The following is a 20000-nucleotide window of genomic DNA, read 5'->3' on the forward strand; positions in this document are numbered from 1 at the left end:
TACGCTGACCCACTGGTACAGTCCAGGCAGCACAGGGCATCTTGAGTGCAGAGAATGCTTTGAAAGAGAATAAGTACTAACAAAAGAGCTTAGCCAGAAGTGTCATACTCTACTGCTGCTGAGGAGTAGCAAACAGTAATAGCGCTATTGACTACTGTGCTTCATTAAAGACGAACAACCTCTTGGTGTGATACATGACCATTGTGACTTGGAGCCATATATAGGCCTAGTAAGCTTGTTTATTCCCTCTCATAACATGTATAGTATTTTTTCATTTTTAAAATGTTTTTAGCATCACATGTTTGCTTCACCTTCTGTATTTCTTCTCTCTGTAAATACGGGGCAAATTGAATACTTTGTATATCATGGGAATGATATGTAGCACACATACATAGATCATCCGTTCACCTACTCTGCATTTCACAACGACACAGCTTTTGGGACCAAAAATCTCAAATTTGTACTTTTCTAATGTGTTTCTTGGCTCAAGCAAGTCTCTTCTTCTTATTGGTGTCATTTAGTAGTGGTTTCTTTGAAGCAATTCGACCATGAAGGATTGATTCACGCAGTCTCCTCTGAACAATTGATGTTTGGATGTGTCTGTTACTTGAACTCTGTGAAGCATTTATTTGGGCTGCAATCCGAGGTGCAGTTAACTCTAATGAGCTTATCCTCTGCAGCAGAGGTAACTCTGTCTTCCTTTCCTGTGGTGGTCCTCATGAGAGCCAGTTTCATCATAACGCTTGATAGTTTTTGCAACTGCACTTATAGATACTTTCAAAGCTCCTGAAATGTTATGTATTGACTGACCTTCATGTCAAAAAGTAATGATGGACTGTCGTTTCTCTTTGCCTTTTGAACTGTTCTTGCCATAATATGGACTTGGTCTTTTACCAAATAGTGCTATCTTCTGTTTATCACCCCTACCTTGTCGCAACAGAACTGATTGGCTCAAACGCATTAAGAATGGAAAAAAATCCACAAATTAACTTTTCACACATTGAAATGTATTCCAGGTGACTACCTCATGAAGCTGGTTGAGAGAATGACATGAGTAAGCTGTCATCAAGGCAAAGGGTGGCTACTTGAAGAATCTCAAATGTAAAAAAAATAATAATAATTGTTTAACACTTTTTTGGTTACTACATGATTCCATATGTGTTATTTCATAGTTTTGATGTCTTCACTATTATTCTACCATGCAGAAAATAGTACAAATAAAGAAAAACCCTTGAATGAGTAGGTGTGTCCAAACATTTTACTGTCACACCAATGATTGATTTGTTATTTGCTTTTGAGTTTAAGACCACTTGATGTATAAATTGTTTGATGAAAAATATTTTGGCCGTTACTGCTATTAGCCCCTACAAACACATTGAATATCATATTCACTACATGGGACAACATATATCTGAGAGATATAACAAGGATCTGGATTTTTAAAAATGCATTTAACCCCTTATTTTTGCCTCTAAACTGTCTCCATATACACTGTACTTCCATAACATTTTCCAACTGTTACCAGGGGACCTTCAGACTAGTCTTGTGAGCCTGTGAGCGTCCTAGAGCAAAACAACCAACATCTATATTTCCACAGGGGTGTCATATTTATGTGCAGCTCAAACTGTTCGGATGCTACAGAAAGTAGTTGGCAGATCTGCTGTACCGAATTCAGACGAGTCCCAAAACGGTTGTGAGGGTCGTAAAGCAAAACGGATGAGAGATGAGAGTCTCATACGTAAAGCAGAGACCCCGAGCTCTGATGTCATGTACATCATGTTATTTTACAGCCGCTGTGTTCCAATGTAGGTACTTACCAGGGACCAAATTTGCTATTTTCTACCCATATACATACGGGTTGCGAGTGTAAAGGGCTCAGTACGTGGTGTGTGTGTACGTGTACAGATTTTGTAAGTTACGTAATGGTGTAACCTCTTCGATTAACTACAGTGGATCTGTACAAAGACATAGTCTACTAAAGGGCACTGCAGCAACAGAATAACTGGGAGGAAAGCCTGTGGTCTTGAATAGGCTCAATGCATTGTGATCTGTTGAGTCTCCCTCGTGTGTTTTTCTGCGAAACACTTAGAAGCATTCCTAATGTTTCCTATTTAGCATTTGACATGGACCAATCTCCCCACCACCACCTCAACTGCCATCACGATCACTAAGACACACACAATGCTACACAACACGACACACACACATACATACAAGGCTATTGACCAAATCAAAATGACCAATCAATCACCTTTAGGGAATGCAAGTTGCGGATGGCATTCATATGCCCACATACAGTGGTTCACATGTGAAGATTACTCAGAAACTCCGTAAAAGGCTAAACAAGTTTCATCTCCAGCTTGGCAGAGAACCAGACTCTCACAGACAGATGACTGGCTCAGGTAAGATCATTTCAGTTCCATTCATTCCCTGGAGTGAATGCTACATGAAAGTCATTTCTCTACACTCAGCTGTTTATTTCTTCTATTCACTCCGTTTTCTTTCTCTCTTATGATTTCACTTCCGTCTGGAAGGAAAACATTTGTGCAGAGATGTCTTTGGCAGCATGGGTTACTTTTAGAGCTTTTTCAATTTTTTTCTGAAGTCCTCGGAGATTAACTGGAGTCCTGAAGGATTGTGTTGGAGCTACAGTAACTCTGCCCTGGTCTGACGTCTGTCACTAAGCAGTCCACTGCCTTTCACTACTGTTCTTTGATGTTGGGAAATGTTTATCTCCTGTGGGAAAGACTTTGTTATCCGACGTTGTCATTGTCAGACATAGTATTGCAGTCTAATGTATTTGGAACTGTGATGCTTTTTCACTGTCAAAGCCAGACTCCCCTGACACGGGGAGAATTATTTAAGAAGTTGCGAAAGCCTACAGGCAGAGATACTGTCTATGTGATGTGACTACCACAGCTCCACACACACAGTGTGCAGCTGTACTCCTCCAAGCTAGAGATGCTGATAATGCATCCATAGAGGAGAGAAAGAAAGAAAATAGTGGAAGAAAAAAACTAAAGAGAAAGCGAGACAAAGATACAACATTAAGGAAAGAAAGAACGAGGGAAATTGTCAGAGAAATGAATCAGAAAGACAGACATAGTATTGAAAGAGAGAGACATTCCTACTGGCAGCACGACCATTTATTAAACTGAATGGATGTTTCTCCTCACTCAAAATAATGATAAAATGGACAAAATGTTTGAAAGCAAGCAAAAATGAATAGCGATATTCTGTTGTATCCATCACTGAGACGTAATGAAGAGGTCAGGAGCCAAACAGTCATGTCCTGCACCACAGGTGCCAATCAAACTCTGCACCACACAGGCCTTAACAGTTAGGTAAATGTCCCCACTCACACTTTAAGGAGTGAAAAAGTGGTTCCCGGTCAGACGCTTAAATGTGAGCATGTAGTTAGTCCCTCATCGACCTTTAGAAGTGAACAAGTAGCTTCTGCTTTGGCCCTGAAGTATAGGGTTGTGTCCCTAGCCACCTTGCTTCCTTACTAGGGGAGTACTAGTGGAGCTACTGCATATAAAGTAGAGGTGTATAAACCTTCCCATATCACACACTTAAATTGCCAGTTGTGCCCTGCAGTATAAGAGCAATGTACTGCATAAACCAAACAGCTCAGTTTCTCTGTCTCCCCTTCTCAGACTGACTCCAATGAGCCCTGTCATTGGCTGTGTCTGGTAGGATTGTGTGAAGTGACATCGCCATGGTAGGAGCCACATTTAGTGTGGACAGGCCACAGTGACTGCATTCTCTCACTGATAGATAGATACTTCCGCTGTGACTGACAACTCCCCACAGCCCCACAGCCTCACAGCACAGAAACACAGCTGCCATGGAGCAGCCCAATGACCCAGCGGAGCGCGCACACCGCCCAGTACTGTAAATACTGACACAGGCATAATTACATTCACGCAATCACATCAACATGCATGCACATATCCTCCTCTAGTAAGGGCTCACATGTGCCCAAATAAGGCTGCATGCAGCCTCGAAAGAAGCCCAATTTAATTATATTTGAATAAATGAATGTGACACATTAACATTCACAATAATGAAAAAATAACAACAACGGCATCAGCTGAGACTACACCCCACTCCATTGGAGTATAGTTTGGAGTGTGTGACGCCCATGCAGTGAACCTGGAGTATTATGATTCATAGCTACTAGGGACACATTCCTGCACTGTCTGGGAGGAAGTGTGTTGACCTATTCTATGTATTTAGAGAGATAGGCCATTGAGATTTCTGCATTATAATGTATATGACACTACAAAATGATATGGCAGCCATGTTAGCTCTCCATTTACACTGACTGTCTAGAATTAGAAGAATATTCCTAATTCTAAAAGTTGCCCCAACCTTCTAAATACTGTATATGGGTCTGGGAGACGCACCAGGCTCTGGCCATGACCCACTCACTGACATGACACACTTCCTCTGCAGCACAGAAGGGAGGGAGGGTAGAAACATGTCTATGAGAGGAGAGAGAGAAAGAGAGGCAGAGAGTGACATACTGCTAAGCACATGGCTTTTAATATACTTTTCATAGCCTAGTTTTTCTCAAATTGCTCCTAATGATATAATATTACGCTGTCAATCTCCCCTACTTTTTATTACACGCCATCCCAACTATTTGTGGTATTTTTCATCGCAGTTACCTCAAACTCATTACTCAAGTCAGCATCGATGAAAAACCTCACAAGACTATGAGTGGAGTGTTGACAGTTTGCGGCTGACCACAGTCTTGGCAGGCTGGAGCATTTTCTAGGGCACTGCCACAACGGCAGGCAGTATCTGTGAAGGACAATACCATTGCATGAGTAGCTAGCTAGCTCAGGGTCCAAGAATGTTGGCATCCCTCTTCTAGATAAATCGAGCCCAGTCAAACACATGGTAAACCATCCCCCTATAAATACACTTCAAATCAAATGTAATTTGAGTAGTGTTTTACAAAATACATTTGTCACAAAGTGTAGTTAAAAAATGTCATCTCAACTTGCTGCAATGCAGAACAACCTTAAAACTTAGATCCATGACTGAGTGAAAAGACAACAACTTGGACAGAACACCATGCTCTGTTGAACTGAGGACTTGAATCCCTGGAGAATGACAAGAGATTCATCAGAATCCTACATATTCCAGAGTAGCCAGTCTGTAGGGACCTCCATGTTAAGGTCATATTGCTCCTCCTCCATAAGTGGCATCTGGTTGCTGCCCTGGGGCTTCTCCCCTGGGGCTTCTCCCCTGGGGCTTCTCCCCTGGGGCTTCTCCCCTGGGGCTTCTCCCCTGGGTTTTCTCCCCTGGGGCTTCTCCCCTGGGGCTTCTCCCCTGGGGCTTCTGCCCTGGGGCTTCTCCCCTGGGGCTTCTCCCCTGGGGTTACTCCCCTGGGGCTTCTCCCCTGGGGCTTCTCCCCTGGGGCTTCTCCCCTGGGGCTTCTCCATCCCAAAACCCCTGGCCCGAGACACACCAGGGCACACATTCTCCAGCCCCTGCTACAGCTTCTACCCGGCATATCGCTAAACCATACCATTGATAAACCATTGATGAACAGTTTGGTAAACTGTCGTTTGTGTTGGCATCTTAATTCCAAGCCAAGTTTTTGTATGTTGTCCAATGCATTGCAACCACATGCTTCGGACACATGCTTGTGCAAAACAAAACTGAAATGCAGTACAGGTAGTCAGTATAACTCAATGTGTACCCATTTGGAAGATCAACCTATTTGCCCAACTCTCTTTAAGTCTCCTATGCCTCTACCTCAATGTTTATTCTTACATACCCACATTCAAGTGATAACACAAGAGCAAACGAGACACAACTTAATGAATGGCCACTGGCCTGCCTTAGAGTGGCTAAAAATACAGGCAGCATTTCCCTGTAATCAGATTGATTAAATTGCTCGCTAGTTAGAACCCTCCCCCAGAGCCATCTGGCAGATGGATCTCTGGCCTCCTGTCAACAATGCTCACCTTAGTGTGGACTACGCCAGCACACACGGTACAGTGCATTTGGAAAGTATTCAGAACCCTTTACTTTTTTCTTTTTAAGTTACAGCCTTATTCAAAAATGTATCAAATAAAGTAAATTCCTCATCAGTCTACAAACAATACCCCATAATGACAAAGCGAAAACTGGTTTAACATTATTTACATAAATATTCAGAGCCCAGGTGCATCCTGTTTCCATTGATCATCCTTGAGATGTTTCTACAACTTGATGGGAGTCCACTTGTGGTAAATGAAATTGATTGGACATGATTTGGAAAGGCACACACCTGTCTATATAAGGTCCCACAATTGACAGTGCATGTCAGAGCAAAAACCAAGCCATGAGGTTGAAGGAATTGCCCGTAGAGCTCTGAGACAGGATTGTGTCCAGGCGAAGATGTGGGAAGGGTATAGCACCAAAATATTTCTGCAGCATTGAAAGTCTCCCAAGAACACAGTGGCCTCCATCCTTCTTAAACGGAAGAAGAGCTGGCTGCCCGGTCAAACTGAGCAATCGGGAGAGATTGAGAGATCACTCTGACAGAGCCCCAGAGTTCCTCTCTGCAGCACTCCACCAATCAGGCCTTTATGGTAGAGTGGCCAGATGGAAGCCACTCCTCAGTAAAAATCACATAACAGCCCGCTTGGAGTTTGCCAAAAGGCACATAAAGGACTCTCAGACCATGAGAAACAAGATTCTCTGGTCTGATGAAACCAAGATTGAACACTTTGCCAAGCATCACATCTGGAGGAAACATGGCACCATCCCTACAGTGAAGCATGGTGGTGGCAGCATCATGCTGTGGGGATGTTTTTCAGTGTCAGGGACTGGTAGACTAGTCAGGATCAAAGGGAGCAAAGTACAGAGAGATCCTTGATGAAAACCTTCTCCAGAGTGCTCAGGACCACAGACTGGGGCGAAGGTTCATCTTCCAACAGGAACGACCCTAAGCACACAGCCAAGACAATGCAGTAGTGGTCTCTGAATGTCCTTGAGTGGCCCAGCCAGAGCCCGGACTTGAACCCGATCGAACATCTTTGGAGAGACCTGAAAATAGCTGTGCAGCGACGCTCCCCATCCAACCTGACAGAGTTTGAGAGGATCTGCAGAGATGAATGAGAGAAACTCCCCAAATACAGGTGTGCCAAGCTTGCAGCATCATAGCCAAGAAGACTCAAGGCTGTAATCCCTGCCAAAAGTGTTTGCATTTGTTTAAGCTGTTTTCTTGTGACATTTATTTGGATACATCCATAACTATGAGCTAAAGAGGTGTGATTGTGCCTGCTTTCTCATCAGGACACTGTTGTTCAGAGGAGCTAGGCAACAACACAATCACTTCAAACTGAAGCTGGAAAGACTGCAACCAATTGCACTTTGTTTCGTTTTACCTTTTTTCAATTTACATTTATTTGTATATATCCATAAAAATTATGCCAGCTGAATCATGATTTCGATGAAACGCTGCCTGCCTGTCTGTCTCGTTCCGACTCCCAAGACGTTCATTACTATAGGACCAATTGATTGCTGATAACCAATCAGCAATCAAGATTAGACCCAGCCGTTGTATAAGATCTGATATACAACAGCTGTCAGCCAATCAGCATTCAGGGCTCAAACCACCAAGTTTATAATACTAGATATACAACTCTGGCTATGCTCTGGAGAACCTTTTACAACAGAGAATGAACGGCAGAGATGATGACATCCCTATCAGCCTGGCAGGCTGGGTATGGCAGCGTAGTATGCCAACCAGAGAGGCAATGTAGGTCACTGCATGAATGCTGATGACAAGCTGATGTCTCCTGAGTGCTACTAATCTGCTGTTCATTGGGATTTAAGCGAAGCAAAGGCACCAGGTGAAAATAGGTAATGGCTTTGCAGTAAGGGATTGAATTGGGATAAATTGAAGGTGGATTTGTTATTCCTTTCCTAGATAGTATGTATGTTGTATCCCATCAACTAAAAACACCTGCTCATCAACCAATCAAACAGCATTGCCGCTCAACAGAAACATTTCCGTCAAAGCACTATTCAATGGAGTTCAGCTTTAAGAAACACTCACGTCATCTCCATCCACGATGAGTGTCATCTGGTGTCACGCTCCTCAGAGCTTCGATGCCTGTTTATGTGTCCAGTCCCCGTGTAGTAGTGCAGCAGCTCACATAGTCATTGAAAAACAAAGCACTGTCACAACCCCATCACTCCCGAACCACCAAGTGGGACTGAACATGCTATGATAACCTGCCACACTACTACTGTATCTCAGTTCCCACTAGTGCTTAGCTAGCTTTCTGTACTGTACTATACTGTACTCCTAAACACAAATATCATCAATGGGCTATCAGTACTGTACTAGTGCTAATTTTATCTATCCCTCCACAAGCCACAACTGTACAATGTGATGTACAGTACTGTTATAGATGAGCTACCAGTGAACAGGCTAAAGAAAGACTAATCTAATGCTTAAAATAGCCAACATTTAATGAGCTAACCCCGTGTGAACGAGCGACCAGTGAACGAGCGACCAGTAAACAAGCCCCCATGTCACTTTTAGCTCCCATGTCACTTGCCCTAACTTGTCGGTCACACGGGAACAGATTAGAAAGTACAGATTAGAGAATAGGCCTACATTACTGTGTAAACCGTCTGATTTAGAAACATATGCCATAACATATACTTTCTTTCTTTATCTCTCCTTCTCGCACCCCCTCCTCTCGCTCTGTCTCTCTCTTGCTCGCTCTCTCTCTCTCTCCCTCTCTCTCTCTCTTCCTCTTCTCTCACTGTCTCTCCCTCCCTTCCGCTCTCTCTCTACTCTCCCTCCCACTCTCTCTCTTCTCTGTCCCCCTCCCTCTCTCTCTCTCTCCCTCATTCTCCCTTGCCTCATAGTCTCCTCCTCGAAGTGATTAGGTCACAATGTCCAGTGAGTCCAGACACAGGGTAGATGAGGTTAAAGTTCAGACGATGAAAGACGGTTCTCACTATGGTGCTCTGGTTCCCATGCCCCGCTACGTAACCGTGTTAGACATACTCAGTGTGGGGGTGCTGAAATGGGGATCATGAGGACCCACTACAGGAGCTGGGTTAATCCATGTGTACCATGTGTTGTGTGTTATGTATGAGTCAAATGAAAATAGTGAAAGGCATATAGACTATGATAATAGCATTCCGGACATAGGTTATGCATTGGTGGGATAACTTCAATTGAATTGCTCTACAGAGCTCTATAGAGTTACGCTGTGTGTCTATTGTTGCTCAGCTAAATTGAATACCAGTGGTTTTCAAAGATTCCTGGGGTGTTCAAAGCATCTCTAACTCACACATATACACACACACACACACACACACACACACACACACACACACACACACACACACACACACACACACACACACACACACACACACACACACACACACACACAAACACACAGGTTAATTTTAGAGTATATCTGATGAGGAGGCTAGAAATAGCTGACCTTGGTCTTGAGCTTCTACAGTAGTTGGTCTCTAAGGTAGCCACTCTTATAGAATCAAGGTCAAACTAGTCTGGGTAGTTTTCCCCTTCAAAATGGAGCCCTTATCAGAGCTCTATGAAATAGCATACAGTACATTGGAATCTAACACATGATCAAATGACTCAAATTATTATATATTAAAAACATTTCAGACTAAACAAAAAGTTGATTATTTTTGTAAACAAACAGACAACAGAGAGATGTTTGATTCCTTCTCATCAACATCATAATTCCCACACTCTTTCATCTATTTTTGTGTTGGTTCCGAGAGTGGATGTTTGGTCTGGGGCTTACACCAGTGCTTCTTTAATGCATGCCCAGACAAAGATGTGTGGCACAGGGAGGGACATTACTGGAGCTCTAGGCCTATACAGGCCTCCAGATAGCCATTAGGGAGAGTGATAAGCATATTACTGGCCTTGAGTAATGTCATATGGTATGTATCATTTCCGAACAGTTCCCTCACAGAGCTCAACTAAAGTAAACTATTATCACTGTTTAAATTTCAAACACTGTAATTCTGCTTTATTAAGTGAAGGAAAAGTTGGACAGCATTACCCAAACTCACAAAAGTACTTTAGCACAGTCATCATTTCTTTAATTTCTTTAATTTCTTTATCAGACGAAAAGTTGAGTTGATCTAGGAGGCTAGATCTGAGGAGGCTATTGAAGCCAAAGATCTCAATCATCCCACTGAGAGTGAAGTCTTTATGTCATTACAAGTTGATGTATGGGCGCTGTTAGGGCTGCCCAATCTATCTCTCCCAGCATATTAAACTTGAGATTGAGCCACACAGTCTATCAGTCCCGGCCCCAGTACAGTGACAAAGAGATAGCAAAGCAGTTCTCAGTGCAATCAGACCAGGCGAGGAGGGCCCTGACATTGCCCTGTTATTGATTGCCACCATAAAGAACACAGTTTCGCTGACAACAACCACAGGGTGGATACCGCTCAGCCCCCCCTTGTCTGAGGATGACAGGCTGCATATCATGGAGTCGTTGGAGGAGTTTATTCGCAAAAACACAGGTGTGCAGAAAGTGAGTCTGAGATGTCTTATTTGAGATATTCTTTGAAGAGGTATGGTTTCAGACGTTTTTGGAAGATGGGCAGGGACTCTGCTGTTCTAGGGTCAGGGGGAAGCTCGTTCCACCATTTGGGTGCCAGGACAGAGACGAGCTTTGACTGGGCTGAGTGGGAGCTGACCCCTCATGGTGGTGCGAGGGCCAATAGACCAGAGGTGGTAGAACAGAGTGTTCGAGTTGGGGTGTTGGGTTTGAGCATAACCTGAAGGTAGCGAGAGGCAGCTCCTCTTGCTGTTCCGCTGGCAAGCACCATGGTCTTGTAACGTTTGCAAGCTTTGACTGGGAGCCAGTGTAGTGTGCAAAGGAGCAGGGTGACATGGGAGAACTTGGGAAGGTTGAACACTGCGGCAGTCTGGTTAAATTACAGGGGTTTGATGGCACAAGCGGGGAGCCCAGCCATCAGAGAGTTGCAGTAGTCCAGACGGGAGACGAGAAGTGCCTGGATTAGGACCTGCTCAACTTTCTATGTGAGGAAAGGTCGTACTCTACGGATGTTGTAGAGCATTAACCTGCAGGAGCGAGTCACTGCTTTGATGTTTGTGGAGAATGACAGGGTGTGGTCCAGGGTCACTCCAAGGTTCTTTGCTCTCTCAGAGGTGGAACTGTGGAGTTGTCAACTGTGATGGAAACGTCTTGGAGTGGGAAGATATAGACACATTCAAGCAGACGCAGACACGCAGACGTGCATACACCCACATACATATGCAAAGGCAGGCACACGCACAGATGGAAAAATCCTTGCAGCCCATGTTAACGAAGTAAGTAAAAATGTTGTCTGTTGGACTTTTAGGACATCATCACGTGGAACTAGTGTCACAGCTATGCCCCAAGCATACAAACGTCACACCCAAAAGTGGCCCGTGATTAATTTGACCTTCTTTTCTGCAAATAGATCACACAAAAAGGACTGTTTGTATGCACAGTATCCCATCTGAAAGCTAAAGTAAAAACTCCCTCACTGTCATACCAGCTTAGTCATGCGTTTTACATTGTGAGGACACCTACTTTATCTACTTCATCTCTCTATCTATCTGCCACCTCTATCTGCCACGTCTCCTCCATTCATCACTCATTCCAACAGAGCAAGACTCAGTAGTCTCAAAGGGATTGATGGTACGATCAGTTAATGCAATCAGATACAATTGTCAGGCTAAGTCCAACATGCGATACTTGATAAAGACTGTATTTAGATAAGTAATACCCGCATTAGTCATCATTAATACTGTGTTTGGTCATTGTTGGTGATACTTCCGTCTTCATTTGTCACCTAGGTAAATTTGATGATTGTGTTGGGCCTATCAGCAGGGTTGGGCGAATAAGTGATTGCATGTAATCAGTTAAATATAATCTGATCACAAATAAACTGTATCTTTAATCACTTACGTTACCAGCAACAACAAAAAGCATATTACAGAAACCTTTGAAAAACTAGATGTTTACTTTGAAATTCAGAAAGGATTTTGGCGGGAAAGAAATATGAGGACACCTTTCTGTTTTCTCAATGACATTCAATTCAGCATTAAAGACAGGAACCAATGTTGTTATCATTGTGTAATTTTAGTTTTTAGATTTTATTTGAAATTCAGTTTAGTTCCAGTTCTATTTCAGACAGGATTGACTAATTTTTATACAGTTTCAGTTTGATAAAAACATTTCTATTTTGTTTTTCTATTATTTAGATTGACTTTTACTTTTAGTGTTAGGGACAGAAAGCAGCATTATGTGTGGGAGGCTAGAAGCCTCAGTCCTGTCACACATTTCCTTTCTTTTTATATGGGGGGGGGGGGTAGATCAGCTTTAATATTGCAGACATATTGTGGCTTCTATCAATGTAATTGTCTGCATCATTTCCAATCTCCCATATATATATTTTGAAAATATACAGTACCAGTCAAAAGTTTGGACACACCAACTCATTCTTTATTTTTTTCTATTTTCTACATTGTAGAATAGTAGTGAAGACATCAAAACTATGAAATAACACATATACAATCATGTAGTAACCAAAAAAGTGTACAACAAATCTAGCCAAATATATTTCTTCAGATAGCCACCCTTTGCCTTGATGACAGCTTTGCACACTCTTGGCAACTTCACCTGGAATGCTTTTCTTACAGTCTTGAAGGAGTTCCCACATATGCTGAGCACGTCTTTGCTGCTTTTCCTTCACTCTGCAGTCCAACTCATCCCAAACCATCTCAATTGGGTTGAGGTCAGGTGATTGTGGAGACCAGGTCATCTGATGCAGCACTCCATCACTATACTTGGTCAAATAGCCATTACACAGCCTGGAGGTGAGTTTTGGGTTATTTTCCTGTTGAAAAACAAATGATAGTCCCACTAAGCGCAAACCAGATGGGATGGCGTATTGCTGCAGAATGCTGTGGAAGACATGCTGGTTAAGTGTGCTTTGAATTCTAAATAAATCACAGACAGTGTCACCAGCAAAGCACCCCCACACATCACACCTCCTCTTCCATGCTTCAAGGTGGGAAACACACATGCAAAAATCATCCGTTCACCTATTCTGCATCTCACAAAGACATGGCGGTTGGAACCAAAAATCTAAAATTTGGACTAATCAGACAAAATGACAGATTTCCTCTGGTCTAATGTCCATTGTTCGTGTTTCTTGGCCCAAGCAAGTCTCTCTTCTTCTTATTGGTGTCCTTTAGTTGTGGTTTCTTTGTAGTTATTTTACCATGAAGGACTGATTCACGCAGCCTCCTCTGAACAGTTAATGTTAATGTAATACCCTTGTTAAAACCAAGTATTGAGTTTATTCTTGTTAAAACCAAGTTTTGAGTTTATTTGTTATAATTAATTGGTTTTATATTTAAAAGGTGATTGAATTGTTCCCGTATTGCAATGTTGTTAATGCATTTCTTTTGAAGACATATTTCTTTAAGGTATAAGTGAATAGCTTGGTTAACTTTTAAGTTTAAGTTTTGACCAATAAGGTCGCTTGTTAAGCTGTGGCCAATGGGAGAGGGGACCTGGTTAATGGGAGGCCTGGGAAAAAAAGAGAGGGAGAGAGACTTTGAGAAAAGGATGGACAGTACATTATGACCGTTGGTGAAGAATAATTATAAAAGAAGACAATAAAAAGTAGAACAAAACCGTAACCTCCCGAGTTTGAAGAGAAATAATGATTTTATTTTATAAGAGAGTTATAATTTTGATAAGAAAGACTTAGTAAAGACTGAAACTACCGTCTCATCCTGGAGATATTTGACAGCCTTGAGGTTAGCCTAGCATTGTGTGAAACCGAGAGAGAATTGTTTGGGAAAGCTTAACGAGTTCATGTTCCCATGGGATATCGGTTACTGCTAAAGAGTACTGTCTGCATTGACAGCTGTGCTTGCTGTGGATCTTGTGAGGAAACCTGCAAGGAACTGCCATACTTTACTGAGGGAATATCTACGAGTAGTGAGTAACCACAATGGTGAGGTGCTTCTGGACTTTATGTGTGTCGTATTTTTTTTTAGCTCCAACGCGCGCCAGCGGGACAAACAAGCTTGAAATAATTTGGACATGGGTTGTGCACGATTCATTGGGGTTCATTATTTGTATTTCTTTTGATGTGGTGCTTCGAAAATGTAAGGTAATATCGTGAGAGTCAAATTCGAGCCTGGTGAGAGGGTTACATTGAGATGTGTCTGTTACTTGAACTCTGTGAAGTATTGATTTGGGCAACAATTTCTGAGGATGGTAACTCTAATGAACCTATCTTCTGCAGCAGAGATACCTCTGGGTCTTCATTTCCTGTGGGGGTCCTCATGAAAGCTAGTTTCATCATAGTGCTTGATGGTTCTTGCAACTGCACTTATAGATACTTTCAAAGCTCCTGAAATGTTACGTATTGACTGACCTTCATGGCAAAAATAAATGATGTTCTGTCATTTCTCTTTGCCTTTTGAGATGTTCTTGCCATAATATGGACTTGGTCTTTTACCAAAAAGGGCTATCTTCTGTATACCCCCCCTACCTTGTCACAACACAAATGTTTGACTCAAACACATTACAAATAAATAAATTCCACAAATGAACTTTTAACGAGGCACACCTGAGGAGTAGCGAGAAGGATTGGAGGACCAATGTGCAGCGTGGCAAGTGTCCATAATGTTTAATCAAACACAACAGAACACTGGAACAAAACAATAAACATGAATAAACAGTCCTGTGTGGTAACAAATACTGACACGGAAGACTAACACCCACAACTCAAAAGTGAAACCAGGCTACCTAAGTATGATTCTCAATCAGGGACAACGATTGACAGCTGCCTCTGATTGAGAACCATACTAGGCCGAACACAGAAATCCCAATTTATAGAAAAACGAACATAGACAACCCACCCAACTCACGCCCTGACCATACTAAAACAAAGACCTAACAAAGGAACTAAGGTCAGAACGTGACAGACACACCAAATGTGTTTGCTGGATCCTTTTTGTCTTCTTTTAATACCTTTTAACAAAAGAAACAGAACATAATCAGGTTGTGTTACTGGGTTTAGGTCATTCAAAAGTTACATTACTGATAAAAAATTGGGACAGGTAACTAGTACCTGTACTAGATTACACTTAGAAAGTAACCTACCCAACCATATCTCCCTGCTTGTCCTCTATAGACAACATCTAACTGAGCACACAAGGGACAAAATGATCTATACTTCTGTATGTACAGTGCATAGCAGAATACCATCTGTATCTCATCTATAGTTATAATTAGCTTTCCACTTCACAGGCAATTCAGAACACCAACCTGTAGTTGAAGTATGATGGATAATAACATTTTATGGGGTTGACAGTGTGAACTAAACTCCACACAGGCTGTCCTCATGAGAGAAGAAGAGGGTGGGAGGCTACTAAAACTACCTTTCAACACCGTCATCAAACCACTTTACGTGGACACGTACAACTCGAACAGGTAATGAGCACACCACTAGTTCATCATCCTTCACCAACGCTGATGTTGATGAACCCACATTATCACCGCCAATTAGTTTCCTCTCGACGCTCTGAAACGCAGCCTGAGCAGATCCGTTGACCAGAGACATTCTATTCTTTACAGTCAAAAAGCTCATCCTAATCAACCTTTATTGAACCTTAAATCAAAACAACAGTTTCCCCCCTATAAACTCTAGAGTCTCTTGAACCAAGCAGAAGTGTTGACCAGATTCACTCACGTCTGTGCAGTCAGAGAGCAGGTGCTTCTGGAGGGAGTCTGCACCCCTGATGAACCTCTTCTTGGTCCCAACCCGATCTGCTAGGTTACCCATGGTGACCCGGTTGAGAACCACAACGCACAAGGTCAAGGGAGGATATTTCAGCCTAGTCAATTTTGTCAGAGCTTCTCTTAATCTCGTTTCGTCTCGTATCCCTTCAACTCTAAAACCTTCTTGCTTTCCCTCGCTTTCTCTCGCTCACACACACTTGACGCTTTCCAAACACACACACACACAAACACACACATTTCCAGTCTCCTATGTGAATCTGGGTTAGATTGGTTCTTTTTGGAGCGGCTGCTAAAATAGGATGTCCTCTAGATCAGAGAGAGAAGGACATGGGGGTCTGAGGGGACCTGGACTCAGTAGAGGGGACGGAGAGGTCATACACTGAGTAAGAGGATGAGGAGAAAGTGGTAGAGCAGGGATGGGCAACATTGATGGGGGTGGAAGCCACTGAACTCATCATGCAGGCCACAGTTGCTCACGGGTCTGTGTAACCATATCCAATTTAATACAATTCTACACATTTTGCCATGGTGCAGAGAGAAAGGTTTACCATTTAATAACTAATTTCATGCGATTCTACTCATTTTGCCACAGGGTAGAGCGAAAGGTTTGCCATTTTTAATATGACATCTGAGTGAGACTGACTAACAAAATCAACTGGGCCCCGAGGTCAGTAATATGACCATGATAACAAGTTTAGATAGCTGGCCGCTAAACCTACTTACAAATCTAAAAAAATGTTAGCTGACATGGCTAATTGAGTGACTATCAGTGACTGATATAACAAGAGAAAAACTGCAGATGTACAACCACATTTTTAACTTGCACCTTGTGTATTCTACTATTATAACTCTCAACATTAAGTTGAGACCCCGACTGAGTTCCAAAAAAAAAAAAGACATGCTGGTTAATTATTTTGTTGAGGGGAGGTGGGAAATAATACAAGGGCCTTCAAAAGGGCCGCCAGTTGCCAGTTTTTGTGGTAAGAGGATAAGACAGTGAGAAGAGGTACTGTAGCAGTGTCTGAGATAACATTGTCAATGCCAACAAATAGCTGCTGGACTTATTCAGCTCTCTCCCGCAGAATCAAAGTACTCAGCCAATGCAATCTAAGACCTCTACCTCTTCTGCAAACAAATACAATGTTGCTCTCAAAATGTACATGACAGCAATTCATACGGGAAAAGAACAAAGAAATCATTGCTTAGCCCATCCCACACAGACACTACTAGCTAACAGACTTACGACAAGAGTATTCACAAACAACATATAGATCTTAAAACTAGCTTACCATTCCACCACATTATATGAGACTGGTGTGTATCATTGCTCTGTTCAGTGGTGTACATTGTAGGGTTTAGGAGTGTGCGTAGCATACTGTGTGACTCAAAGTAAACTGTGTGTAGTTATGTGTATGTACGCATAATATGTAGCGTGGTGTGTGTGCTTGGATTCGGAAAACAGTGCAGAGGGGTGTGTGTGTGTGTGTGTGTGTGTGTGTGTGTGTGTGTGTGTGTGTGTGTGTGTGTGTGTGTGTGTGTGTGTGTGCGTGTGTGTGTGTGAATGAGCGCAAGCACGTGCTCCTTCCCACTCCTTGCGCACACACACACACACACACACACACACACACACACACACACACACACACACATTTCCAGGCTGTGAGATCCCTGTGACTGTCCTGCTTATGTCACCCACCTTACATAACCAGGGACCCCACACACACACACACACACAAACACAAACAAACACACACACAAATGGCTACATACAGTGTCAAGAAAAAGTATGTGAATTACCTGGATGTCTGATGTGAACCATGCCTCGCACAAAAGAGTTCTCAGAAGACCTAAGATTAAGAATTGTTGACTTGCATAAACCTGGAAAGGGTTACAAAAGTACCTCTAAAAGCCTTGATGTTCACCAGTCCACAGTAAGACAAATTCCCTAAAAATTGAGAAAGCACTGTTCAGCACTGTTGCTATTCTCCCTAGGACTGGCCGTCATGCAAAGATGACCGCAAGAGCACAGCGCAGAATGCTCAATGAGGTTAAGAAGAATCCTAGAGTGTCAGCTAAAGACTTACAGAAATCTCTGGAGCATGCTAACATCTCTGTTGACGAGGCTATGATGTGTTAAACACTAAACAAGAATGATGTTCATGGGAGGACACCAAGGAAGAAGCCACTGCTGTCCAAAAAAAAACATTGCTGTACATCTGAAGTTTGCAAAAGTGCACCTGAATGTTCCACAGCACTACTGGCAAAATATTCTGTGGACAGATTGGAAGGAACACACAACCCTATGTGTGGATAAAAAAAGGCACAGCACTCCAACAACAAAACCTCATCCCAAATGTAAAGTATGGTAGAGGGAGCATGATGGTTTAGGGCTGCTTTGCTGCCTCAGGGCCTGGACAGCTTGCTATCATCGATTGAAAAATGAATACCCAAGTTTATCAAGACATTTTGCATCTGTCTGCCAATTGAAGCTCAACAGAAGTTGGGTGATGCAACAGGACAACGACCCAAAACACAGAAGTAAATCAACAACAGAATGGCTTCAACAGAAGGAAATACGCCTTCTGAAGTGACCCAGTCAGAGTCCTGACCTCAACCCGATTGAGATGCTGTGGCATGACCTCAAGAGAGCAGTTCACACCAGACATCCCAAAGAATATTGCCAAAGTGAAACAGTTTTGTAAAGAGGAATGGTCCAAAATTCCTCCTGACCATTGTGCAGGTCTGATCCGCAACTACAGAAAAAGTTTGGCTGAGGTTTTTGCTGCTAAAGGACTGTCAACCAGTTATTAAATCCAAGCGTTCACATACTTTTTCTACCGTTCACTGTGAATGTTTACACGGTGTGTTCAATAAAGACATGAAAACATATAATTGTTTGTGTGTTATTAGTTTAAGCAGACTGTGTTTGTCTATTGTTGTGACCTAGATGAAGATCAGATCAAATTTTACGACCAATTTATGAAGAAATCCAGTTATTTCCAAAGGGTTCACATACTTTTTCTTGTAGATAGTTTAGGTAAGTGGAGAGGCATAGTAATGTATTCAGCTGATTATGTAATATGGCTAGAGTTTGATTTTATATTTCTTTGATCACACACACACACACACAGACAGATATTGTGGATCAGGTCTTGTGATGGGATGTCTGCTCCACTCTCTCCAGCCATTATCAAAGGAAGTAAATGTTGTATGCGTACGTGTGTGTGTGTTTGTTTTCAAAGAGGATGAAATCTACTGTCAAACTCTAGCTATGTTACTGAACCAGGGACCACACACACGCACACACACACACACACACACACACACACACACACACACACACACACACACACACACACACACACACACACACACACACACACACACACACACACACACACATGGCTACATACTGTAGATAGTTTAGGTAAGTGGAGAGGTAAAGTAATATATACAGCTGATTATGTAATATGGCTAGAGTTTGATTTTAGATTTCATCCTCTTTGATTACACACACACACACACACACACATCACAGCACTAACAATAACGAGCTGAATCCATCAACTGCAACCAATATGATCATACATTGAGCTATCATTCTCCTCCAATGGTCTCCTCAACACAATCATCCAAAGTTCAGTGAATTGTTAAAACGTGGATAAGGAATAAAATAATACCATACGAGGGGATAAAGAATCCGGCAGTGAATTATGTCCAAACACTGTATGCAACTGTACTGTCATACTGTACTGTCATAAAGCACAGAAAACAGAAACCAAAACCTCTCCACCTTTTCACCCTGGCCTCCAGATCATACACTCTGCTTTGAGAAGTGTGAGAAAGTAGACAGAGCATTTTTATTGTTGTTTTCTCAGACCTTTTGAAGTGCTCTATCCCTCTTTCGGAGAGGACATATTCACCTCTGGATGCGGACACATATGTGTATGATAGAGCCCCAGGGAGACTGGACATGATTAGAGCCCTAATGCTCTGCACTCGTATGTTATGTTATGAACAGAAGAGAAGAAGGAGAAACATGAGTTTGACCTGCCTGCTGGTAATCAGTTTGTCGGTACAGTATATTAGTGGAGTGGAGAGTGTGTGTGTGTATGTCTGTGTGTGTATGTCTCTGTGTGTGTGTGTGTGTCCATT

The 20000-nt window shown here is 42.5% G+C and overlaps 1 protein-coding gene across 7 annotated transcripts in view; it reads right to left on the reverse strand.

Annotated features, from left to right (window-relative positions):
* Positions 1–20000, reverse strand: part of LOC109879868 (regulator of G protein signaling 3) — a 187426-nt gene that overhangs the window by 85822 nt on the left and 81604 nt on the right. Inside the window, exon 1 of one of the 7 annotated variants that reach the window (XM_031803163.1) lies at positions 8069–8216. The exons of the other annotated variants lie outside the window; for them this stretch is intronic. Within the exon in view, the coding sequence (XP_031659023.1) occupies positions 8069–8095 (27 nt within the window). The 5' untranslated portion in view covers positions 8096–8216. Of the gene's footprint in view, positions 1–8068; positions 8217–20000 lie in introns of those variants that run through there. 7 annotated transcript variants of the gene reach the window in all.

This window comes from Oncorhynchus kisutch, linkage group LG23, assembly GCF_002021735.2.
Source record: "Oncorhynchus kisutch isolate 150728-3 linkage group LG23, Okis_V2, whole genome shotgun sequence".
NCBI classification, from domain to species: Eukaryota; Metazoa; Chordata; class Actinopteri; order Salmoniformes; family Salmonidae; genus Oncorhynchus; species Oncorhynchus kisutch.